This window comes from Garra rufa, chromosome 2, assembly GCF_049309525.1.
Source record: "Garra rufa chromosome 2, GarRuf1.0, whole genome shotgun sequence".
NCBI lineage: Eukaryota > Metazoa > Chordata > Actinopteri > Cypriniformes > Cyprinidae > Garra > Garra rufa.
In genome coordinates this window covers 54174863-54198094 of record NC_133362.1, presented here as the reverse complement: position 1 = coordinate 54198094, position 23232 = coordinate 54174863, and the positions used below count along the sequence as shown (strand labels likewise).

Here is a 23232-nt window from a genome sequence, read left to right as displayed (position 1 = left end):
CCATATAACAGCCACATCTGTTTTCATGATTTGGCTCATTTTAGGTTGGGTTATGGCACTGTTTTGGTTCGGTTCTGGTTAAAAAGATGTGGACCAGTTTTGGGCCGGGGAACCTAAACTTATCTGGGCCACACTTTAGCTGTTGGTATGGGCCAGATCCAGCCCAGAGGAAATTTGCTGACTGGGTATGCTTTCCTACAATATTCCGGTTGAAGGGTACGCTGGCGCGTTTTGGCTGCCGCTCCTCTCTTCCCTTTATTTTAACCTATTTTAAGTTTGATTTTACGTCGTTTTGTGATTTAAGAGCCAGTGAGTGAAGACTGCCTTCGTCTCTTTATTTTAGCGTGATGAGTAATCGTGTTTCACTCGCTGGATTTCTGCTTTTATCTCTGAGTGCCGTTTGTTGGAATTTACTCTCCTGTTACCTGGCTCAGGATTTACACCACTGCAAGGCTGTTGTTGGTGTGGACTCTGCTCGTATGGCTCTCAGGTACACTTCTCGTCAGTTGCTGAACTTGAAGGGAAACTTTCTCCTGCCGAATGACTTGCGTGCTCTCTGCAGTCGTGTTGGAATATTGCAACCTAAGCGTTACATACATCGCTCGTCAAGGCGTAGTTTATTATGCTCAACATCAAAAACTGTTGCTCTTCCATCATTCCTGCGCAAATCCCGAAGACAGCTGTTTAGACCTACAGGGGTAAGTTCTGATAACCTGTCTGCACTAAAGCGTGCTGAGGTTGCCCCGGTTTCATTTGCTTCACCGCGTTTGCTGAAATCAGCTCTGTTCAACGCGCGGTCTGTCAACAACAAAGCTGCTATTTTATCTGATATCATTTTAGAACAAAAGCTGGACCTTGTCTGTTTAACTGAAACATGGCACAAAGAATCCGATGTCCTTCTTTTTAATGAACTAACTCCAGCTGGTTATGGATTATGTGACCTACCGCGCTCCTCCAGAAGAGGTGGGGGTATCATTGTGTTACATAATCAACAGTATAACATGTGTCCTGTGGCTGTTCCCAAATTTGACTCATTTGAATGCCTTGTTTTGAGTGTTTCAGCGCCTCTATCTACTGCAGTGGCTACAGTCTACAGGCCTCCTAAGACAAATAAAAACTTTTTATCAGAATTTTCTGATATATTGTCTTTGCTTTGCCTCAAATATGAGAGAATCCTTCTCTTGGGGGATTTTAACATCCATATGGATATAAACGACTCTACAACAACAAAAGACTTTTTGTCCTTATTGGAGTGTTTTGGTTTGATCCAACTTGTAGACTGTCCTACACACGATAAAGGCCACACATTAGACCTTGTGATTACAAATGGTTCATTTGTGTCTCAGCTGTCAACTTCAGATTTGGGACTGTCTGACCACCAGGCTGTCTTTTTTAACATGGAACTTCCTGACATGATCACTCTGTCCTCTCGCATCATTAACTATCGTAAATGGAGATCTATTGATCCCATTGATTTTTCAAACTTTATTGACTCTCCTTTAAGTTGTGTTTCTCCAGCTGATGATTTGGATGATAAAGTTTCTAAGCTGAATTCTGTTCTCTTGTCTGGTCTGGACATGTTGGCACCTTTGAAATCACGATCTGTTTCTTTTGTACGCTCCGCTCCTTGGTACAATGATGACCTGCGTGCTATGAAGGCTCTGTGTCGGAAAATGGAGCGCAGGTGGCGTACATCAGGGTTATCTGTTCATTACCAGGCCTGGAAAGACAGCTTACTTGAATATAAGGCTGAAATTGGGTCAGCTAGATCTGGCTATTTCTCCCAGATTATTATCAGCAATCAGAGAAACCCTAAACAACTGTTTCACTCTATCAATAGGTTGCTTAAAAAGCCCAGCCTCTCTAATGTTCCTGCTTCAACCCACCTTTGTAATAGGTTTTTGGAGTTTTTTAGCACTAAAATTAATGTCATACGCAACCACATTATCACTTCTACTTCAACTGCTTCTTCACCAAACATTTCTGTATTTTCTGGAATTCCTCTCTCCAATTTCATTATTCATGATTCCCAGTCACTCTGTAATGTGGTTTCAAAAATGAAAGCTACGACTTCCAGGGTTGATCCGGTACCTTCTTGTCTGTTCAAATCTTGTTTTGATTCTTTATGTCCTGTTGTTTTGAATATTATTAATGACTCCTTCTGCACTGGTGTTGTGCCAGAAGCACTTAAAACTGCGGCTGTCACCCCAGTACCAAAATCCAACAATACACACTTTGATAACCTGCATAATTTTCGTCCCATTTCTAATCTTCCATTTCTTGCTAAAATTTTAGAACAAACAGTGGCTTTACAAATGGTTTCTCATCTGTCTTTAAATGATTTATTTGAGCCACTTCAATCTGGATTCCGTAAACTCCACAGCACTGAAACAGCATTAGTTAAGGTCACTAATGACTTGTTGATGGCTTCTGATTCTGGTTGTCTATCGATATTGATTCTTTTGGATCTTAGTGCCGCTTTTGACACTATAGATCATTCTATTTTAATTACCCGTTTAGAGACTGTTTTTGGAGTTTGTGATTCTGCATTGAAGTGGTTTAAGTCTTATCTTTCTGATCGTAAGCAGTTTGTTGTGATGGGTGGGTTCAGATCTGAGGTTGGTGTGGTCCAATCTGGTGTTCCTCAGGGATCAGTTTTGGGCCCTTTACTTTTTAGTATTTACATGTTTCCACTTGGTCAACTTTTAAGAACCCTTGGCCTTAACTTTCACTTTTATGCAGATGATACTCAGATTTATATTCATTCAAAGCCTGACAATATCAAAGTGGCTGTGTCTTCTCTTTCTCAATGTCTTACTGAGATTAAAAATTGGATGTCTGAAAATTTTCTCTGTTTAAATAGTGACAAAACTGAAGTGATGCTTGTCGGTTCTCCTCACCAATTGCGTAAAGCTGAGTCCGTTACCTTAAGTGTGGATGGCTCTGCTCTACAATTTCAAAATAAACTAAAAAATCTGGGGGTGATATTCGATTCCAGCTTAACATTTGATCTTCATGTTCGTAATACAGTCAAGACATCTTTTTTTCATCTCAGAAACATTGCTAAATTACGTCCCATGTTAAATTTTTCTGTTGCTGAAAAGTTAATCAACACATTTGTATTTTCACGTATTGATTACTGTAATGCTTTGCTGGGTGGAGTCTCAAAAGCTACCCTTAGTAAGCTTCAGTTGGTTCAAAATTCAGCTGCAAGAATTCTGACAAGGACCAGTGTAAGTGAGCACATTAAACCTATTTTGGAAAAATTGCACTGGCTTCCGGTCAGTTATCGTATTGATTTTAAAATTCTTATGCTGACCTATAAGGCCTTGAATGATCTGGCTCCCCAATATTTGTCAGAGCTTTTAACCCCATATACCCCCTCTCGTGTTTTACGTTCTTCTGCAGCTGGACTGTTAAATTCTCAAACAACTCGGTTAAAAACTATGGGTGATCGGGCTTTTTCCTCATTGGCTCCCAAATTGTGGAATTCCCTGCCCCCTGAGATTAGGAATGCAGAATCTCTTGAGATTTTTAAAGTATCCCTTAAAACTCACTTTTTTAGGGTAGCTTTTGATGTGAATTAGGTGACCGTTCTGTTTTTCTATTATCTTTTTTTTGTATTATTGTTTGTTTTCACTGCTTGTATTCTGTGTGTGCTATCTTTTATTTATTATTATTGTCTTGTACAGCGCTTTGAGATGCCTCTTTTAAAGGCGCTTTATAAAATAAAGTGTATTATTATTATTATTAATATACAAAAAAGTATTTAACCCACAATGCCCCAACCTCAGTCTACAGTTTAACTGAGTCCCTACAGGATGGACAAGTACAAAAACATTTGTTTCTAACTTTAGATTGAACAGAAAAATGTGTCTACCCTTGATTTCCTTTTGCCATCCTCTCTGCCATTCATTTATTAAACTTGATTATGACCTTTTCAGCATCTTGGCAAAAACCATATCAACATATTTAACTGTTACTCCTCATCTTCCCTTTTAACAGTGAACAGTTAAGTTTATAAATACAAGATACAAAGTGCATTCATTAAAAAGTATAATTGTGTACTATCAGATCACAACAGATCTCATCCTGACTGGAATGGCGGCGCACATCGATGCAGCGGCTTCTCGAGCTCCCGAAACAAAGCCTCTAAATAGCATAATAGACACATCAGATATCACCTGTTCAGCGCTTAAAACGCGTGTGAAGTATAGTGTTACTGATCTGTTGCACATCAGAGACAGATCGTTAATTTATATTCCATTAAAACTAAAATCTGAACTCGGAAGACAGCGGCTCCTAAGAACAACGGAGTGGCGTAAGAGGACAACGGGCAAAAGGAAACGCTGTGCTCGCAGACAGAAGAGAGGAAAGCGGGCAGGAGCGTCTGTGCAGCTAAAGGCTAGACGACCTCCGATTCCAACTCTCTTTTTGGCCAATGTCCGCTCTCTGGATAACAAAATGGACCTGTTACGCTTGAGGATTAATGCTTACTCAGAGATGAGGAACTGCGCTGTTCTCTGCCTAACGGAATCCTGGCTAAACCAGAACATCCCGGACTCAGTCTTTCAGATTGATGGCTTTCGGTTTTTCCGTGCGGACCGTGACCACCGGTCGCGGAAAAAAAGGGGAGGTGGACTCTGTGTGTACGTGAATGCAGGTTGGTGTACGAACTGTAATTTGGTTAAAAGCCACTGCTCCGAGGCGATAGAGTTCATGACAATAAAGTGTCGGCCATTCTATCTGCCTCGGGAGTTCACTCTAGTGTATGTCACCATTGTTTACATCCCGCCGGGTGCAAATGCTAACGTAGCGCTGCAGGAGCTCTACGATACCATCAGCTCGTTGCAGACTAAACACCCGGAGGCATTTTTTGTGGCTGCGGGGGACTTTAACCATGCGAAACTGACGGACACTCTGCCCAGTTTCTATCAGCATGTAAAGATTCCAACACGGGGAGAAAATACTCTGGACTGTGTGTATACAAACATCCGCGGCGCATACAGAGCTCTCCCCCGCCCCCACCTTGGCCCTTCTGATCACATATCAATTCTGTTGGCACCAGCCTATCGTCCCCTGCTGAGGAGGATAAAGCATATAAAGAAAACTATCACTGTTTGGCCCAATGACGCTGCCTTTGTGCTCCAGGACTGCTTTGAGTGCACTGACTGGCAGATCTTCAAGGACGCAGCCACTTACGGGGATATACTGGACTTGGATGAGTATACTTCTTCAGTCCTTGGCTTTATATCTAAATGTGCTGATGATGTATCTACCATCAAGACAATTACCTGCTTTCCTAATCAGAAGCCCTGGCTGAATGCTGACGTAAAAGTCCTGCTGAAAGCTAGGGATGCTGCATTTAGAGCAGGTGATACATCAGCACTAAAGAGAGCAAGGAAACAGCTGACGGCAGGTGTTATGAGGGCTAAAGCCATACATGCCCAGAAAATTCAAGGGCATCTTACCTCCAATGACCCACGGAGCATGTGGAAGGGCATTAGGTGCATCGTAGACTACAACACCAAAGATGCACAATGCCCTACAGATCCCTCCCTGCCAGACACACTAAACTCATTCTATGCCCGTTTTGAGGACCATGACAACCCTCCTCCCTGCATTAAGCTCCCAACACCTTCTGATAGCATGCCTCTCAGAGTAACAACAGCCGAAGTGGAGAGGACTTTAAGAAGAATTAACCCCCACAAAGCTGTAGGCCCTGATAACATTCCAGGGAAGGTACTAAAGGACTGTGCTTATCAGGTATCAGGAGTGTTAACGGACATATTTAACATCTCTCTGTCTACAGCGTCTGTTCCCACCTGTTTGAAGACTGCCACTATTGTTCCAGTTCCTAAGTGTTCCACAGTGACATGTCTGAATGACTATCGACCTATAGCCTTAACGCCGGTAGTCATGAAGTGCTTCGAGAGGTTGGTCATGACCTACATCAAAGACTCCATCGATGCCACTGTGGACCCTTATCAGTACGCTTACAAGAAGAATCGCTCCGTGGATGATGCCATTTCTTCAGTGGTCCATACAGCCCTTACACACCTGGAGAAAAAGAACTCTTGTGTCCGCCTGCTCTTCCTGGACTTCTCTTCTGCGTTTAATACCATCTCCCCACAGACATTAGTCTTGAAGCTTTCCTCCCTTGGCCTAAGTCCCACAGTGGGAAATTGGGTTCTGGACTTCCTGACCAATAGATCTCAAACTGTCAAGATCCATAACACCATCTCCTCCTCCATCACACTCAGCACTGGCTCGCCTCAAGGTTGCGTGCTGAGCCCCCTCTTGTTTACCCTGCTGACGTATGACTGCAAGGCGAGACACTCCAACTGTCATATAGTCAAGTTCGCAGACGACATAGCAGTAGTGGGATGCATCGTTGACAACAATGAATCCTACTACAGAGAGGAGGTGGAACAACTTGTTCAGTGGTGTAGAGAAAATAACCTCTGCATCAATGTAAAAAAGACTAAAGAGATGGTGGTGGATTTTAGGAAGAACAAGCAAACTCTGCTTCCCCTACATATCGACGGAGCTGCTGTGGAAGTGGTTCCCAGCTTTAAGTACCTGGGCGTTTATATAGCCCAGGACTTAACTTGGCGTGTCAACATCTCGGGGCTGATCAAAAAGGCCCATCAGCGCCTCTACTTCCTCAGGAAGCTAAAACGAGCTGGGCTTGGGAGCCTGGTACTGAAAAGTTTCTATCGAGGAGCGGTAGAGAGCATCATCAGCTCTAACATCACTGTGTGGCATGGAAATAGTACTGTAGCTGAGAGGAAAGCACTGCAGAGGGTAGTCAAGGCTGCACAGAGGTCAGTGGGGAGTAGGCTTCCCTCTATTTCTGAACTGTACACCACACGATGCAGAGGAAGAGCCCTCCGCATCATAAAAGACATTACACACCCAGCACATGCCTTATTTCAACCCCTTCCTTCAGGCAGAAGGCTGAGGAGCCTTCGGAGCAAGACCACCAGGCTTAAAAACAGCTTCTACCCTGAGGCAGTTAGACTGCTGAACTTCAGCTGTGCTCTATAGGCCCTCTCACTTTACTTACTTTATACACAAGGCTGCTAACCCAAGTGCAATATATAATATACAAGTGATATACATGCATAAATAACTCTGTATATTTTGTTCTGTTGTATAAATGTGCAATTAATCTTTATAGCTCTATATATATCTTGTCTGACTGCTCTTATTTGTACTTAGGAATATGCATATCTATTTTTCTTATGTATGTATGTGTATGTATGTATGTGTATATGTATATATATATATGTATATATATGTTCATATTTATATCATTTCGTAATTCATGCGGCTTAAATCCGGGACCTGGGTCCTAATTTCGTATCATAACATGGAAGTGTGCTGGTATGACAATAAAGAATCCTTGAATCCTTGAATCCTATCAGTGTTATGATTTTAGTGAAGTTACAAGTTTTGAAACCAAAATACCTGCAATATCCAGTTAGACCTGTAGTAAACTCAGAAGAGAAGATCAGGAGACTCTTGATAGAGATGTTACTGTGTGTCGCTGCAGTCATCCAGACTGACTAAAACACTCAATCACTGGAGTTTTATTCAGATTTCAGGATCATCATTAGAAGATAAAATATGCAAAGGATGTAAGCAGTTACAGGAATTTGCCCAGATTTACAGCGACTCTAATCTAATCAGCAGAACTATAGACTCATTATCACAGAGATCAGGGAAAGTCTCACCTTCAGCCTCTGCATTCATATTTAACTCAGATATTGATCAGAAACAAAGACACCAATTAAAGAAATGAGGCAGAAACATCAACAGCCAATAAAGACAAAAGATGACACTCACCATCATTTCACATTCATATTCACACACTCCTAAAGAGAAATATATTCATTTAAAACGAACTGCTCACATCCCTTGAATACTGTGTTTAAGCTTGTGATCTGAGAGCTTTGTCTTCATCTGTAAGAATGACCTCCTGAAATCTGAATAAAACTCCAGTGATTGAGTGTTTTAGTCAGTCTGGATGATCACAGCGACACACAGGACCAGCTCAAACAAGTCTCATGATCTTCATTTTCCTGCAGGTGTATTAAAGGTATTTTGTTTTCAAAACGTCTAACTTCACTAAAATCATAACACTAATACAACATGAAATATTTGATTTTTTTTCTGATGGATGTACTTCTAGTTAAAGTTTCTAATAAACTGTTTATTGTGTCTTGTATTTATTAGCCAAACTTTTCAATGTTAACAAAAGAAGATGTTATGTTAAATGTTAAAAAAAGAGGAGTAACAGCTGAATATGTTTTTGCCAATTAACGAAACTGAAAAGGTCATAATCAATGGACTATTTTCCTTTTAAATTTGCCATCACACAACCTTGGTAAACGTTACACAGCAGCATTGACTAGTTTAATGTGAATTTAATGGCAAGGTATATAAACAGAAAGCATAGTCTTATAAATGAACATTAATAAAGAATATTATTAATAGATTTACAATGTTAGTAACTTTAGAAAAGCATCATCACATGAGTAAGAAATTCTATTCTATAATCAACATTTCTATGATATATTTGTGATTCTAGAGAGCAATGCACCAATGGGACTTTTATTTTGCTCTGGTGATGTGACGTCATAAATATGCGCCGCGCTCCTCATCTGTTTGTGATTCGCCTGAAGAAAGGTTTGTGCTTTTAAAGTTTTTAAAACAATGGACATTGTTGCGTTTTTAAAGCGTTTTTACAAGCTATGGAAAATAAATCATCCTTATTAAATATAACGTTGAAATTCTTTATCCAGTGTTACTGAAGACGTTAGCCTTTAGTAACAGCCTTTAGTCTCATTTCTCTCTCTATATCATGAATCAATCGTGTGATGATAAGAAGTGACGAGAGAAACTGAGAATCCGAATCATTTGAATCAAATCATTTGTGAAATGATTCAGTGATTCGATTCAGCGGCACGCGGACTACAAACGACAACAACAAACACAAACGAGTGAATCACAACCGAGAATGATTTCATGAAAGGGTAATATTTTAGATATGAAAAAACAAATAATTTAATACCAAATATAAATAGCCTAAAATTATAATCGAAATATGAACCTTTGGTGTTATTTGTATATATTTTATAATTTTTATATATAAGTCTATTAACTCTCTGACTGTCTTTCCAGGGCACTGAACTAGGAGCTGATTGAGACTCACCCAGAGATTGAGTTTGCATTGATTTTTCTATTATTTATTCTCATCTTAAACAGGACAAAGTGTACAAACACACAGAAAAACACCTGGAGAATCAACAGAGATCCACGTGACACTATTACAAAGATGGCGTTTATTAAGGAGGAGAGTGAAGACATGAAGATTGAAGAAACATTCAGAGTCACACATGAAGATACTGAGGAACAAACAGGTTGGTTTTTATTTTCAAAGCTGGACTATATCTTCTTATTAAAATGTCCAGCTCTACAGAAAAAAAAAACATATTTTTTGTAACATTAAACACAATATCTACTTTTGATTAGAAAACAATGAAAGCGGTATCTGACAAAAAAAAAAAAAAACTTTATTTTGCTTGAAGCAAACAATGACACTTCAGTTTTTAACTTGACATTTGTTTTATTGTAAGTGATTTTTTTCTGCTGTCATCAAAAGTGTGATATTAAAATGTAAATAGCAGTGAATGTTCATTACAACAAGCAATAAATAGTCTTATTTCAGAAACACCAGCTTGTAGCTTGTTAACTGAAGATGCAGGACAGCCACCTAGTAGTGCGTAACAATAGTCCAGTCTAGACGTCAAGAATGCATCAAATAACTGTTCTGCATCAGAAACAGGTAACATGTTCTTTAATAGTTACTCATCTTGTATTTTAAATATGAAATGACGTTACATGTACTTTGTTACTCTCCAACTCTGGAGCCAAACAATAAAATAGAAACCGAAAATCTGTCATCGTAACCTTTGTGGGTTTAATTAGGAAACATTTCTTACTTGAATGCTGCTTTTAAATTCTCTAACGTGAAGATAAACATGGCAGATTATGTGTGGGTTTTTTAAAAGGAGTGTTTTTTTTATCATTATATGGTAGTTGTGATAAAAGCACAACATTATACATGTTACAAATAATTGTTTTTAGTTATAGCTATAATTAATGATTAAAATTGGAAGGAAATGCGTTTAACAGAGACAGATCAGCAGCAGTATTTCTATCAATGAGACTGGTTTTCAAAAACAATTGGCTACTTGGTAAAAAGATGCCAATAAGCCACATATTTTAAATGTACAATCTTTATGTTTTCTTACATTAATTTGGAGATTCAATGTGAAATTGTTTGTCAAATAGTTTTTTAATTAATTGACAGCATTAGTCTAAGTGTTTTGATGTCTGTTGCTTTGTGCCATTAAACTGCTGTTAACTTACATTTTTCTCATTTCACCTCAGACCTGATGGCACTGAAAGAGGAGAGTCAAGAACTCAATGAAACAGAAGAGAAAGATCAAAATGAGAAACATGATTTCAAAACTGAAGTAAAATCAATTAGTTGCTCACAGAATAAAAAAACTTCCTCACCAGAAATAAGTAAAAAAACAAACTACAAACCTTAATTCTAACATGAGAATTCAGACTGGAGAGAGACCTCACAGCTGCCAACAGTGTGGGAAGAGTTTCATTTTAAGTGGACATCTTAACAGTCACATGAAAATTCACATTGAAAAGAAGCCGGTAATATGCCCTCAGTGTAGAAAGAGTTTTACAAAGAAAAAAAACCTTACTGTCCACATGAGAGTTCACACTGGAGAGAAGCCTTTCATTTGCAAACTGTGTGGGAAGAGTTTTACACAGAAACAAAACCTTACTGTCCACATGAGAATTCACACTGGAGAGAAGCCTTACTCCTGCAAACTCTGTGGGGAGAGTTTCTCACAAAAAGGAGTTCTTGAGACTCACATGATAATTCACACCGAAAAAAAGCCGTTCATATGCCCTCAGTGTGGAAAGAGTTTTACAAACAAAAATAACCTTACTGTCCACATGAGAACTCACACTGGAGAGAAGCCTTTCATCTGTAAACTGTGTGGGAATAGTTTTACACAGAAACAATACCTTACTGTCCACATGAGAATTCACACTGGAGAGAAGCCTTTCATCTGCAAACAGTGTGGGAAGAGTTTCTCAAGAAAAGGAGTTCTTAAGACTCACATGATAATTCACACCGATAAGAAGCCATTTATATGTCCTGAGTGTGGAAAGTGTTTTACACTTAAAGGTACGCTTGATAACCACATGAAAATTCACACTGGAGAGAAACCTTTCACCTGCCCTCAGTGTGGAAAGAGTTTCAAGTATAAAACAAGTCTTGATGTTCACTTGAGCATTCACACTGGAGCGAAACCTTACACCTGTGAACAGTGTGGAAAGACTTTCACGCATAAAGTAAACCTTAAGGTTCACATGACAGTTCACACTGGAGAGAGACCGTACAAGTGTGTTCAGTGTGAGAAGAGTTTCACATGTCAGAGCAACATGAAACGTCATTTGCAAACTCATTCTGGAAAGGAACTGCCATTTTCTTCAATGCAAGAAGAGGTTTAGAAAAAGGAGCAATTTCTAGAATCATCTGCTCATTCATTTTGAAATACATTCAAGTGTAGTCAAAGTAATAAAAACATTTTCCATCACACTTACAGATATGTGAAAAATCATGCAAATGTCAGACTTTGTCTGTGTTCCTTGTTCAAGAGTGTAATGAGAAAAAAGGTGTGTGAAATCAAGGATGTTCACACCGAAGCTAAATGTGGGATACATTTGATCACTTTCATGCATCCTTCATCTCTTTTTGTTTACCATAAGGCTTTTTTTTTTTTTTTTAACTGTGGCCATACCTGATCATCTGCTTTACTGTAGTTTCAAATATTAAGTGATTACAGTAGATTCCCTCAAAGTGTGACAAAGTATGACGAGTGTGTCACTCAATTCCATGTGTTGATTTCTCTGTATCAAAATATTAGACAAACTTTTACCTTGCTGGGAAAAGCAATGTAACTGTAAGATTATATATTGACATAAACTGAACAAAATTGATTTTAAGTGTATTTTAGCTTATTGTTTAGTTGATTTCAATTTAATGTTGTTATATCTGTTTACATTTATGGACTTTATCAGGAGAAGCATTGAAATATTATACTAGGTTTGTGCAGGTCTGTTTTTTAATCTGCACAGTTCATTCTTTGTTGTGCTTCCAGTAGCCTGTATTTACAGTAGATATACATACTGTTTCCTTTCTAATTCATTTGCTGCAACAAACAATCCGAAGCAGTTGGCCTTCATTCATTTTCTTGTTAATTATACATAAAAGAAAGTATTTTTTAAAAATTGATTAACCAGTTGTATTCAGCAGTAACACATTTTCATATCCCTCCTCCATCTATGCACAAATAGTTTCTCATCAGCCGATTTTATTTATTTTCTTTTGGCTACCCAGCCAAGCTACATTTTACAACTCATCACTTTAAGCACATACTTCAAACACTTCATTCTCATTTGCACAGCATTTTTTCTGTTGCCAAATTACACAGTTCTCTCATACACTGTTCACACAGTGTGTAAAACTTTTCACTCTTTGCACTTTCAGCCACTACAATCTCAGTACTTTAAGAACCTATCAGCTCTTGTCTTGATTTCATGTTGTGGTCCACTTCTTTTTGTACAGCTTATAGCCTTATATCACTATTACCTTCATAGTGTCACGACAATATGCAACAAAGAGGTTAGAATTAAATGAAAGTTCTTTAATAAAATCCACAAAGGGTAATCCACACAGGTAATCAGGGGAACATATATCCAATACAATCTAAAGACATTTAAGACAAACAGAAACAAAGAAAGGTGAAAAATAAGGCAAAATCAGTCTGTAAACTTGATATAACTCCCCTTTCCCAGAGGGTACATCTGACGCAGTATCATAATCAACTGGGGAGGGGGATTGGCCCCCTGGAGACAGATCTGCGTACTCGAGGGGCATTGACAGATCTGGGTGCTGGCCGGGGGGCCATGGTGGATCAGAGAGCTTGGGGGGCCAGGGCGGATCAGGGTGCTGCTTGAGGGGCCATGGCGGATCAGGGTGCTGCTTGAGGGGCCATGGCGGATCAGGGTGCTGCTTGAGGGGCCATGGCGGATCAGGGTGCTGCTTGGGGGGCCATGGCGGATCAGGGTGTTGCTTGGGGGGCCATGGCGGATCAGGGTGCTGCTTGGGGGGCCAGGGCGGATCAGGGTGCTGCTTGAGGGGCCATGGCGGATCAGGGTGCTGCTTGGGGGGCCATGGCGGATCAGGGTGCTGCTTGGGGGGCCATGGCGGATCAGGGTGCTGCTTGGGGGGCCATGGCGGATCAGGGTGCTGCTTGGGGGGCCATGGCGGATCAGGGTGCTGCTTGGGGGGCCATGGCGGATCAGGGTGCTGCTTGGGGGGCCAGGGCGGATCAGGGTGCTGCTTGAGGGGCCATGGCGGATCAGGGTGCTGCTTGGGGGGCCATGGCGGATCAGGGTGTTGCTTGGGGGGCCATGGCGGATCAGGGAGCTGTACAGACAGTTCGGGGAGCCATTGTTGAATTACAAAAGCTCGGGAAGCCTTGGTGGAGCAAACCGTTTAGGAAGACATGGTGGATCATGAAACTTGGAAAGCCATGGTGGAGCAGCCTATATGGCCTCGGCCTCAGCACTCAGCCCGGCCCTTAACCACTTACCAAACTGACATTCAATTCACCTTTATGGCGAGACACGACAGGCAAAAACTTCAATTTTGAGATTTTTGGATGTCTGTCTTCAATAACATGTCTTCTTTTAGACTTGTGGTGAAAAAAAGTCAGAAATACACATTTAGGTCTTTATTTTACTGCACTTTGTCTGTTAGCGTCTGTAGATTTCTCATAAATTCAACAAAAGTTGGCGTTCTAAATCAACATGCTGCTCCGCGATCTCTGCCTGTACCCAGTCATCACGTACACTGTTGGAAAGCTCTCTCTCTTCTGTACAATGCTGTCAGATCCAAATATGGTTATTTCCTTTTTTCTCAGCAACCAATCGTGAAATTAAAAGAGGGGATTTAACTCTGAATGCGCAATCTCATTGGCTGAAGATAATTTCTGACAAAGTGATTAGTTCAGAATCCTCACATGGTATGTTTTGACGCGTCCTTGTTTGGTTTAGCTTTCCGCTGTATCTTTTGAGTGAATAAATTAAAATGACTTTGCGTCAATCCTCAAAAAGAGTACAGCAGTTGTCACTTGCAAGGGGGAAAAGGAAAATTAGTGATGGACTACCCAGTGAAATGCCCTCAGGAAGCGCATCTGAACGAAAGCTGTCGATAGGAAACCAGGGTGGTTTAGATATAAGCCAAGTGCACTCTACACAACAGTGGCTGCTTGCTCATGTTGCGCGACTGAATGAGCTGATTGGTGATTTAACTTGTCCAAATTGTGGTATGTCAGGGCTAAAAATTAATGTAGATCCACAGAATCAAGGGTTCTGTAGCAGTTTATTGCTCGAGTGCTGTCTGTGTAAAGATGACAAGTACCGCATGAGCGTGTACACATCTACGCGACTTCGCGATGAGTCCAGAAAAAGGATTGTAGCCTATCCCAAAAATTTAAGCAGTCTGTTGAATTTCTTATGTCAGAAATAGCCCAATACGTGTGGCTGTACCACCTTGTAACATATTATAACATTACTGTAACAATATTTGTTTTGTATCGATGAAATATTTATTTATTTATTTATAAGATTTATAAGAATAGAACAAAGTGCCATCGCATTCATTATGTTGTGTTGCGGTGGTCAGTTTTACTTTTACAGTACAGATTTCTGTGTGCTGTATCTATAAAAACAAAAATTAACAGTTATTCATACAATACACATTTCATTTTAGTGGCAGAAATTGATAGCGGTTTTGAGTCACTTCACAGGACCAGGGAGCAGGTCAGGCAGGCCTATGCAGGTATTGATGCAGATGTGGCAGAGATGCTGAGAGAGGATGCAGATGCGGTGATAAATATCAGTGTGTCTTTGATGGCACTTGGCAGAAAGGAGGGTTCACATCACACTATGGGATCGGGGTGTGCATCGATATTTTTACGGGACTGGTGATCGACTTTGAGGTTCTATCCTCCTATTGCCATGCTTGTGCCCTTAAAGAAGCTGCCAGGCATGAGGGAAAGATTACAGATGAGGAAATTAATAGCTGGAGAGAAATTTTAGGGGCTCAAGCAAGGCTATGGAGCAGGAGGCAGCAAAAAGGATGTTGGCCAGGTCTGTGAGTCGCCACCAGCTAAGATACATTCAGATGCTGTCAGATGGGGACAGTGCTGCATTCAGGGAGGTGGTATCCCTCAACCCATACCCTGGGCATGAGGTAGTAAAATTAGAATGCATCAACCATGCCCATAAGCGTATGGGTACAGCACTACGAAAATTAAGTGCTGAACGCAAATTGGGGGGAAGGGTCTGGGAAAATTAACGGCCAAAAAATTTAAAACATTACAAAATTTTTACAGGGGGGCAATTTTAAATAACCAGGGTTCCATAGAGAAAATGAAAAATGAGATCTGGGCTGGTCTCCTCCATAGCATGTCCTGCTGTTGGTATAGGAGGGCGGAGGAAATTGGAGAAACTCCAGAGAGCCACAGGCTCCATGCAGGAAACTTGGGAGATGGGCCAGAAGCTGATACCTGTATACCACCGCATGTAAAGTGACAGCCTGCTGCAGTGCATGCAGCATGGTGGCACTCAAAATGCGAATGAGTGCCTCAACTCCGTCAATTGGGCCCGCTGTCCAAAAACAGTGTTTGTAGGTAAGAGTAGAGTTGAGGCAGCTGCAAGTATGGCCATTTTTCCTTTTAATGAAGGGTCCTCTGCCATGCTTGCCATTATGGATAAGCTTTGGCTGGAAAGCACTGTCGTTTCCGTCACCACCATCAGGGAAACCGTTATGCTGAGGATCACAAAAGCCGAATCCATCCAGTCTGAGAGTGTAAAACATTGCAGAAATACTCTGAGCACAGCTAAAAAGCTGAAAAGGCATCAGCAAGAGAGGGGTAAGGGGCCTACATATGGTGCAGGCACGGTGAGCTAGGCTTTCAACCCTTTAGGTGACCTTTGTGTTCCGATGGACATAAATGACTAGAGTTGCAGTTTGTGTCTGTATTTGTGGTTCCCTGTGGTTAGTTGAAGGTCTTGTTTGGCAATGTTGTTTTATTCAGTAGTCATTGTTCCTGGTCTACATTGTTATAAACAATTACTTGGCCAGTTTTTTTGCTTGTTAACAATGTTTTCGTATAAAAATGTGTGGAATTTTTACAATATAAATCTTTAAAGCCCATTTTCTCAAAATGACTTTTCTCTCATACTCCAAGTCCGAAATCTCCACTTGTCACGTGCGAGAAAGTGAGGTCTGGGTCCAAAAGCAGGTAAGTAATTTAATGAACAATTAAACACAAATAAACAAACAAAACAAAGGCCAACACGGCACACATGACAGGAACTGAGCATTAGCAGGATAACACAGAGCTGGAGACACGAAACAGGAAACATCAAAAATAATGCAGACTCACAGTGTGAAGGACGAGTAGACAATATAAGGACAAATCTTAAGTGTGATCAGCTGGGGAAGACAGGTGACAAAATCAAGGCAGGTGCAACAATCAGGGAAGGGAAAACAGCGACATCGTGTGGTGGAGGGAAAGGCTGCAGCCCAGAGTCATGAGAGTACCCCCTCCCTACGGAACGGCTTCCAGACGTTCCCAAAGTCTGGAGGGAGGAGGTACGGAGGAAGGCAACTCAGGGGGAGGGATGGCGGGCCAGGCCCGTGCAGCGCAGCCGCCTCCGCGTCAGAAACAGAAAGCGCGGTAGCCTCCGCGTCAAAAACAGAGAGCCCAGCCGGCTCTGCGTCAGGAATAGAGAGCGCAGTCCCCGCCACGTCAGCAACAGAAATCGCAGCCGTCTCCGCGTCAGGAACAGAACACGCAGCCGCCTCAGTGTCAGGAACAGAACACGCAGCCGCCTCAGTGTCAGGAACAGAACACGCAGCCGCCTCAGTGTCAGGAACAGAACACGCAGCCGCCTCAGCGTCAGGAACGGAACACGCAGCCGCCTCAGCGTCAGGAACGGAACACGCAGCCGCCTCAGTGTCAGGAACAGGACGCCCAGCCGCCTCAGCGTCAGGAACAGGACGCGCAGCCGCCTCAGCGTCAGGTACAGGACGCGCAGCCGCCTCAGCGCCAGGAACAGAACGCGCAGCCGCCTCAGCGTCAGGAACAGGACGCGCAGCCGCCTCAGCGTCAGGAACAGGACGCGCAGCCGCCTCAGGAACAGGGAAAGTGGAAGCCGCTGCCTTCCCACGAAACTCCGTCTCCACCCCCACCGCAAAGAAGGGGCGCCTTCGCATCTCCTCGGCGACACGGGCATCCATCGCTAGGCAGGCGTAGATGTAGTCGAAGCGCGCTGCGGACGCCGCCTCAAAGGACATCCCCTCCGTCTTGGGAGCAGAGGGGAAGGTCGCCGCCCCCACCGCCGCCTCAAAAAAAAATTTCTTCCCCGCTGGACCCATCTGTGGAGTCTGCATTCTGTCACGTGGGAGAAAGGGAAGGGTCTGGGTCCAAGTGCAGGTAAGAATTTTTAATGATGATAACAAAATAAACAAACAAACAAAAAGCCAACACAGCAGAACATAACATAAACTCAAATACTAGATAAACAAAAACCAAGGCCAGGAGTACAGGAACGCAGAGCAGACAGACAGTTGACAGAAGACAATGCAGCCATGAAAACGGAATAAAGAATGAGTGTTCTTATACAGAGTCCAGATAGTGAGCAGCTGTGAGTGAATCAGTGCAAATGACAAGACAGACGTGAACAATCAGAGGAGTGCAGTGCAAACACAGCGACCTCAGGTGGCTGAGGGAAAACCCACAGCCCCGATCATGACACCACTTCAGTAGCATCTATATACACCAAACTTTCCAGTCTTGTACCTAGTTATATTATGGAGACAAGTACAGAGGAGTTTGTACATATATTATTCCTAGCCTGATTTCTATAACATTTTATTCCAAAAAAAAACATGGCGAAAATACATTTTTTAAGGTTATTGACAGTATATTCTGATTTACAGGATAACAAAAGTAGATATCCATAAATCCCTCTGTAATTTTGCATCTAATACGTGAACACAATGAAAATTTAATTTTGAACTTGGCTTTATCCAATTCTGAGATTTCGTTTTTTTAAATATAGGCAAATTAGCGCATAATTTGCATATTTAAACATAAAATTACAGAAACTTTGTAATACATTTTTTTCTCATCTTAATGTAGGTAATCAAATGGGAAAGTTTCATGATTATGTCTGCTAGTAAAAAATTTTACCCTATTCACCTGTAGTGTCTCCCCTTAAGTCAACATAAAAAATTTATTTAGACCTCTTTAACGTGTAATACTAATGTTAGCATTAATAAAACAATTCTTGCGATCAGAATAAAATATTGAAAAAAAGGCATAACAACAGTATATTAAATGAAATAAAGTTTATTTAACATCCACAAACATTCCTAAACTGAAGGTTTCACACTTGCTTTTGCTGCACTCCTGCCAACGGAAATGGTCTTCCACATGATAAACAATCACGTTTATAATATAAAAAACTCATAAGCTCACTAAAAGAGCCCCCTTGTTGTAGTGCAGACTTTCCACCATCAGTGATGAATGCTTACAATAAAATATAAATAAAATAATAAATAAAAACTGTTTTACTTTTCAGATAAGTTGTTTGCTCCGAATAAATCAAAGAAAATGTTTTCAATTAACAAAACACAGAATATAAATGACAAGATACCATGAAATAAAAATGTGAAATATTCTCAAATACAGATTTGTTTAAAGGAAATTTACACTGACGCTCCATTTATATGAACTACCAATGCTGACCCTCCATTTATATGAACTACCAATGCAATGACACACTGACGCTCCGTTTATATGACCTACCAATGCAATGACACACTGACGCTCCGTTTATATGACCTACCAATGCAATGACACACTGATGCTCCGTTTATATGAACTACCAATGCAATGACATGTTTTCGCGTCACAACACTGATACCCCATAGCGTAAGCTCCCAGTATTGTAACATTTTACATTGACAACCCATAGCGTAAGCTCCCAATATTTCTAGGTAGTATACTTTTGACACAAATTTCTCTTCATGGTAATTATTCTGTTGTGCACAAAGTACTTCACTGCTATCCAGTCTCTTTCTTTATTCATTAGAGATTGGTTTTCATTTAGGAATCTTTCACAGTCATTTTTTCCAGGGACTTTCATCTTCTTTAGGAAGTTTTTGAAGTGGTGTTCAATCATTTTACTCTCCACTTCTGTCCAGGCTTTTCTGGATTTTCCTTTTAAAATAAATAAGATTAAGTGGACAAATTATTAATAATAATGAAATAATTAACATATTTCAAAAGTAAAAAGGACAGTAATTACATGATAAATGTGGATGATATTCATTATTATTAGTTGAATAATATACCCTTTTGATTTAGTGGCAGTGGTGGTTTCCTCAGGTATGCAGATGCTTCCCCTGATACAGTCTTTCTTGAAGTGGCAGTCCCTTTTTCGAGATGATTATCCTTTGCCCTCCTTTTATTAGATTCAGCATCCTTTGATTCGGAATCACTGGTGCCCTCTTCAACTGTAACAAAACAATCAAACACATTTTTAAAACTGACAGTAGATTTTTACAAATCATTGACACTTTGAACTGTTTAAAAAGACAGGTACATACAAATAATTGACTTACAGCTGATGTTTGGCGTTATGTCCTCTAGGGATTTTCCTTTAAATTGGCTTATTCCACTTTGCAGAGCAAAAAGAATTCTGCCAACTTTTGCCATTTGCAAAGTTTCTTCTGGCAGTCTGTAAAATTCTCTGTGGACCTCAATGTCATGTCCCATGAAAGTTGCTAGTTGGTCTAGGTCATGGGTTTGTAAATTTAGTAGCTGAGAAACTGTGGCTACATGTTTTCGCAACTTTGTGGATGTAATGTTTTCAGGATTTTTAGCCCCACAGCTTTCTGCATAGCGTTTTAGGCAGTCACAACCACGGATGCTTTCCTGTGATCCATAAAATGGACGGGCAAATATGTAGGGATTGCTAGAGGAAATCCCAACATGTTCCCTAGTTTTAATTAAAAGGTCCACAGATTCCTTCACATTTGCTGGCAATAGTATTGGCACTTTACGTCCTCTTTTTCCCCGTACCTCTACTCTGGTTAGGTTCTCACATAGTTTTTTCTCAAATGCTGACAGGCTCTCCAAAATTTCATCCTGCATCTGGTAGTTGTTTCTCTGCAGGTAGGTTTGGATTTCCATCCTGGAAACCTCACCTTCACGTCGACGATTGAATAATATCAGCTGTGTTAAAGTCACCTGGGAGAGATCACTCCATGATCTTTGTGATGGGTGGTCAGTGAGTGCTTCTTTGTTTGTCTCCTCAAGACACTTTAGGTGATCCTGGAGCTTTTTAATGTCTTCTGCTAAAGGCAGCATTTGTGGGCTGTTCCACTTTTTCTGATATAATGTTTTCAATGCATTTGATGAAACATGGATTGTCCATTCCAGTTCAATTAATTTACTGAAGTGCTCAGCTCGGCTCTTTAAGGCATCGTCCTCTTGGCGTAAAGCTTCTCCCTGCAAAATATGTGACACTTTCACAAGGGAGTGTCGCAGTTTTAGGGCTGTTGATGGAACAGAGAAACGGTTCGTCGACCTATCAAATCCAGTCATGATTTTTACTGACTCCAGTACTGTGTTAAACTTTCCTGGATTTATCAAGTCCTTTAAAGTAACAATGCCTTTGTCAAATTTTCTTGCCGTCATAAGAAGTCTGGCAAGTTCTCTCATCTTATTTCTAATGTCTGCCCGGTACCGTGGAACTTCTCCATTTCTGAGGAACATCCTTTCACCAAGTGAGAGAATCAGCTGGTCAGACTTCACCACTTGAGTTACAGCATCATATGTCATGTCTTCAATCATTTTTTTTAATCCACTGGAAACTGTACAGTCCATGGGTAACAACAGGGAACAACTTGCTTGAACTTTTCGATTTACTGGCATACAGTCTTTAACTTGTAACTTGCAACGTTTGTGATGTCTCCAAAGGTCTGTTTTGACATACATAGCATAGCAAAACTTGCACGGCAGATAGTCATGTGATGTTGAATGATACGTTGCTTGCCTTTTTGGTACAATTACCCCTTTCCCAGTGGATAGGACTGAAATGTTATGGTGGTAGTTTCCCATGTTTCTGATCTTGGTTAACAAAAGATTACGCATCACTGAGCCTTTCCTTTGTGCCAGTGCCTTTGCAACTTCAACTTTTCCAGAATGTCTCTGTGTAAGATGTCTTGCAATTTTTACATAGGCCTTCTCACAGTAAAGACAGTAATTCTTTTTGTCATAGATACGTTGATGTGCAGTGTTTGAGGATGTTTTCACTGGGATATTTTGTTGGTGAGAGCTACAGCCAGCATCTTCATCCATTTTCCTCCAAAGTGATTTTCCTTGGATAACTTCTGCTACTTGTCCTTTAGCTTGAGCTTCATACATTTCTTCTTTTGACACTACTTCTTCTGAAATGTCTTCATCTGACACTTCTTCTGAAATGTCTTCCTCTGACACTTCTTCTTCTGAAATGTCTTCATCTGACACTTCTTCTTCTGAAATGTCTTCTTCTGACACTTCTTCTGAAATGTCTTCCTCTGACACTTCTTCTTCTGAAATGTCTTCCTCTGACACTTCTTCTGAAATTTCTTCTTCTGGCATTTCTTCTTCTGACACTTCTTCTACTGACATTTTTTCTTCTGACATTTCCAGTGTAAACTGGTGTTCAGTGTTGTTCTGCATTACAGAAACACAACTTAAATGAGAATGCGACAATAACAACTTTATAAATTAAACTGTTTCTAATATAATAATAGTTTATGCAGTACTCATCTCCCATACATATAATTACACCTCTTATTACCATTTTACACTGTGATAATTCCTCTTCAAAATTAGAAGATGAATCCATGTTGTCACTGCAAACACCCTCTGGCTTCTCTTTGTCAGTTCTCCCCAGGATGTCTATTTCCTCTGATTGTTGGGGATTAGATGTATGGGATCTGACCTGTAAAACAATAACAGTGTGTTAATCCCTGTAACAAATATCAGATTTTTTTACACCACTCTAGAAGCCTGCTGTTTATCTCATACAAGTCTTTTTAAGACTTCAAATCGCATAAAACTAATAAAACTACCTAAATAAATATCCAAGTACTTACTTCAATCTCATTGTTTTTGCTGCCGTTGTCTTTGGTTCCAGACTGGTGTGTAAAACCTGTATATGGCATCGAATACTTTAAATACTTACATTCTTATACAACATACAATACCTTTTATCAACGATGTGAAGAGAAAAGGAAAGTTTTGGCACATACATGTAATAGACTCCAGGCATTCCTCAATGGAGGGACGTTCTTGAATCGATTTAGACAGCATTCTACGTATAACTTGTGTTTGTCTTGACCATATTTCTTCACATTGAAGAGTGAAGTTACCCATTCTGACATTTTGGGATAGCCCAACTGGATGCTTGGAGTAGGGTAAACATGTCTGAAATGGGTGTTGCCCATCTGTCAGGATGTAATGCACCAAGCATCCTGCTACCTACAATACAGAAAGCTCATTTCAAACACTGCCCAGTAATGACCACCTAATTAAAATGTACAGAATGAATAAAACATAATTCAGTGAATTCCTGTTGTGGTCATATAACACTTGCTTTAAATGTCGACATGAAGGACGTTGAGCATAGTGTGTGAATTTTTTGGCTAAATTATATATTTTCTTTTGAGAAATCACAGTGGTCCCAGGCTGAATTCTCACCCGAACCAAAGGATCCCAATTTCCCAAATCAAACAAATATAGTTCATGAGGTTGCCAATTGCCAATAATAATATAACATTTAATTTAATAAAATTATTTTACTTAAAGGAGCCGTCTGGGATTTCCAGCGGTGACTAAGAATTACAACCAATCTCTCAGTTATCTACACAAAACATGGTGGTGGAACATTGTGAATTCCATGTGTGTCTGTGGTGTGGAGATATAAATAGCTTAT

General features: G+C 40.6%; 2 protein-coding genes across 3 annotated transcripts in view; one reads left to right on the top strand and one right to left on the bottom strand.

The window, feature by feature from the left end:
• The window catches only part of LOC141325610 (uncharacterized), a 241861-nt gene that overhangs the window by 199173 nt on the left and 19456 nt on the right, over positions 1 to 23232 (top strand). Inside the window, exons 4-5 of the mRNA XM_073834387.1 lie at positions 10768 to 11508; positions 14538 to 14543. Coding sequence (XP_073690488.1) covers positions 10768 to 11508; positions 14538 to 14543 — 747 coding nt within the window. The remainder of the gene's footprint in view (positions 1 to 10767; positions 11509 to 14537; positions 14544 to 23232) is intronic.
• Positions 18578 to 22766, bottom strand: LOC141325611 (uncharacterized). 2 transcript variants are annotated; one of them, XR_012353789.1, is made up of 7 exons: positions 22550 to 22766; positions 22394 to 22449; positions 22096 to 22239; positions 19871 to 21968; positions 19601 to 19762; positions 19089 to 19466; positions 18578 to 19048 (listed from the first exon to the last, which is right to left on the bottom strand). XR_012353789.1 is itself a non-coding variant. In XM_073834388.1 (6 exons), the coding sequence occupies exons 1-6, from the start codon at positions 22671 to 22673 to the stop codon at positions 19240 to 19242; spliced, it is 2811 nt and encodes a 936-aa protein (XP_073690489.1). In that variant the 5' UTR covers positions 22674 to 22766; the 3' UTR covers positions 18578 to 19239. The 2 variants fall into 2 exon arrangements, 1 of the variants encoding a protein (XP_073690489.1); XM_073834388.1 differs by having other exon boundaries at positions 18578 to 19466.

What these genes read in the sequence shown, in the direction of transcription:
- LOC141325611 (XM_073834388.1), bottom strand. Translation starts at nt 22,673, where the DNA reads ATGGGTAACTTCACTCTTCAATGTGAAGAAATATGGTCAAGACAAACA. An exon ending in CATAACGCCAAACATCAGCT is followed by an intron (nt 19,763 to 19,870) that starts GTAAGTCAATTA and finishes GTTTTGTTACAG; the next exon opens with TTGAAGAGGGCACCAGTGAT. An exon ending in ACTGCCACTAAATCAAAAGG is followed by an intron (nt 19,467 to 19,600) that starts GTATATTATTCA and finishes TTATTTTAAAAG; the next exon opens with GAAAATCCAGAAAAGCCTGG.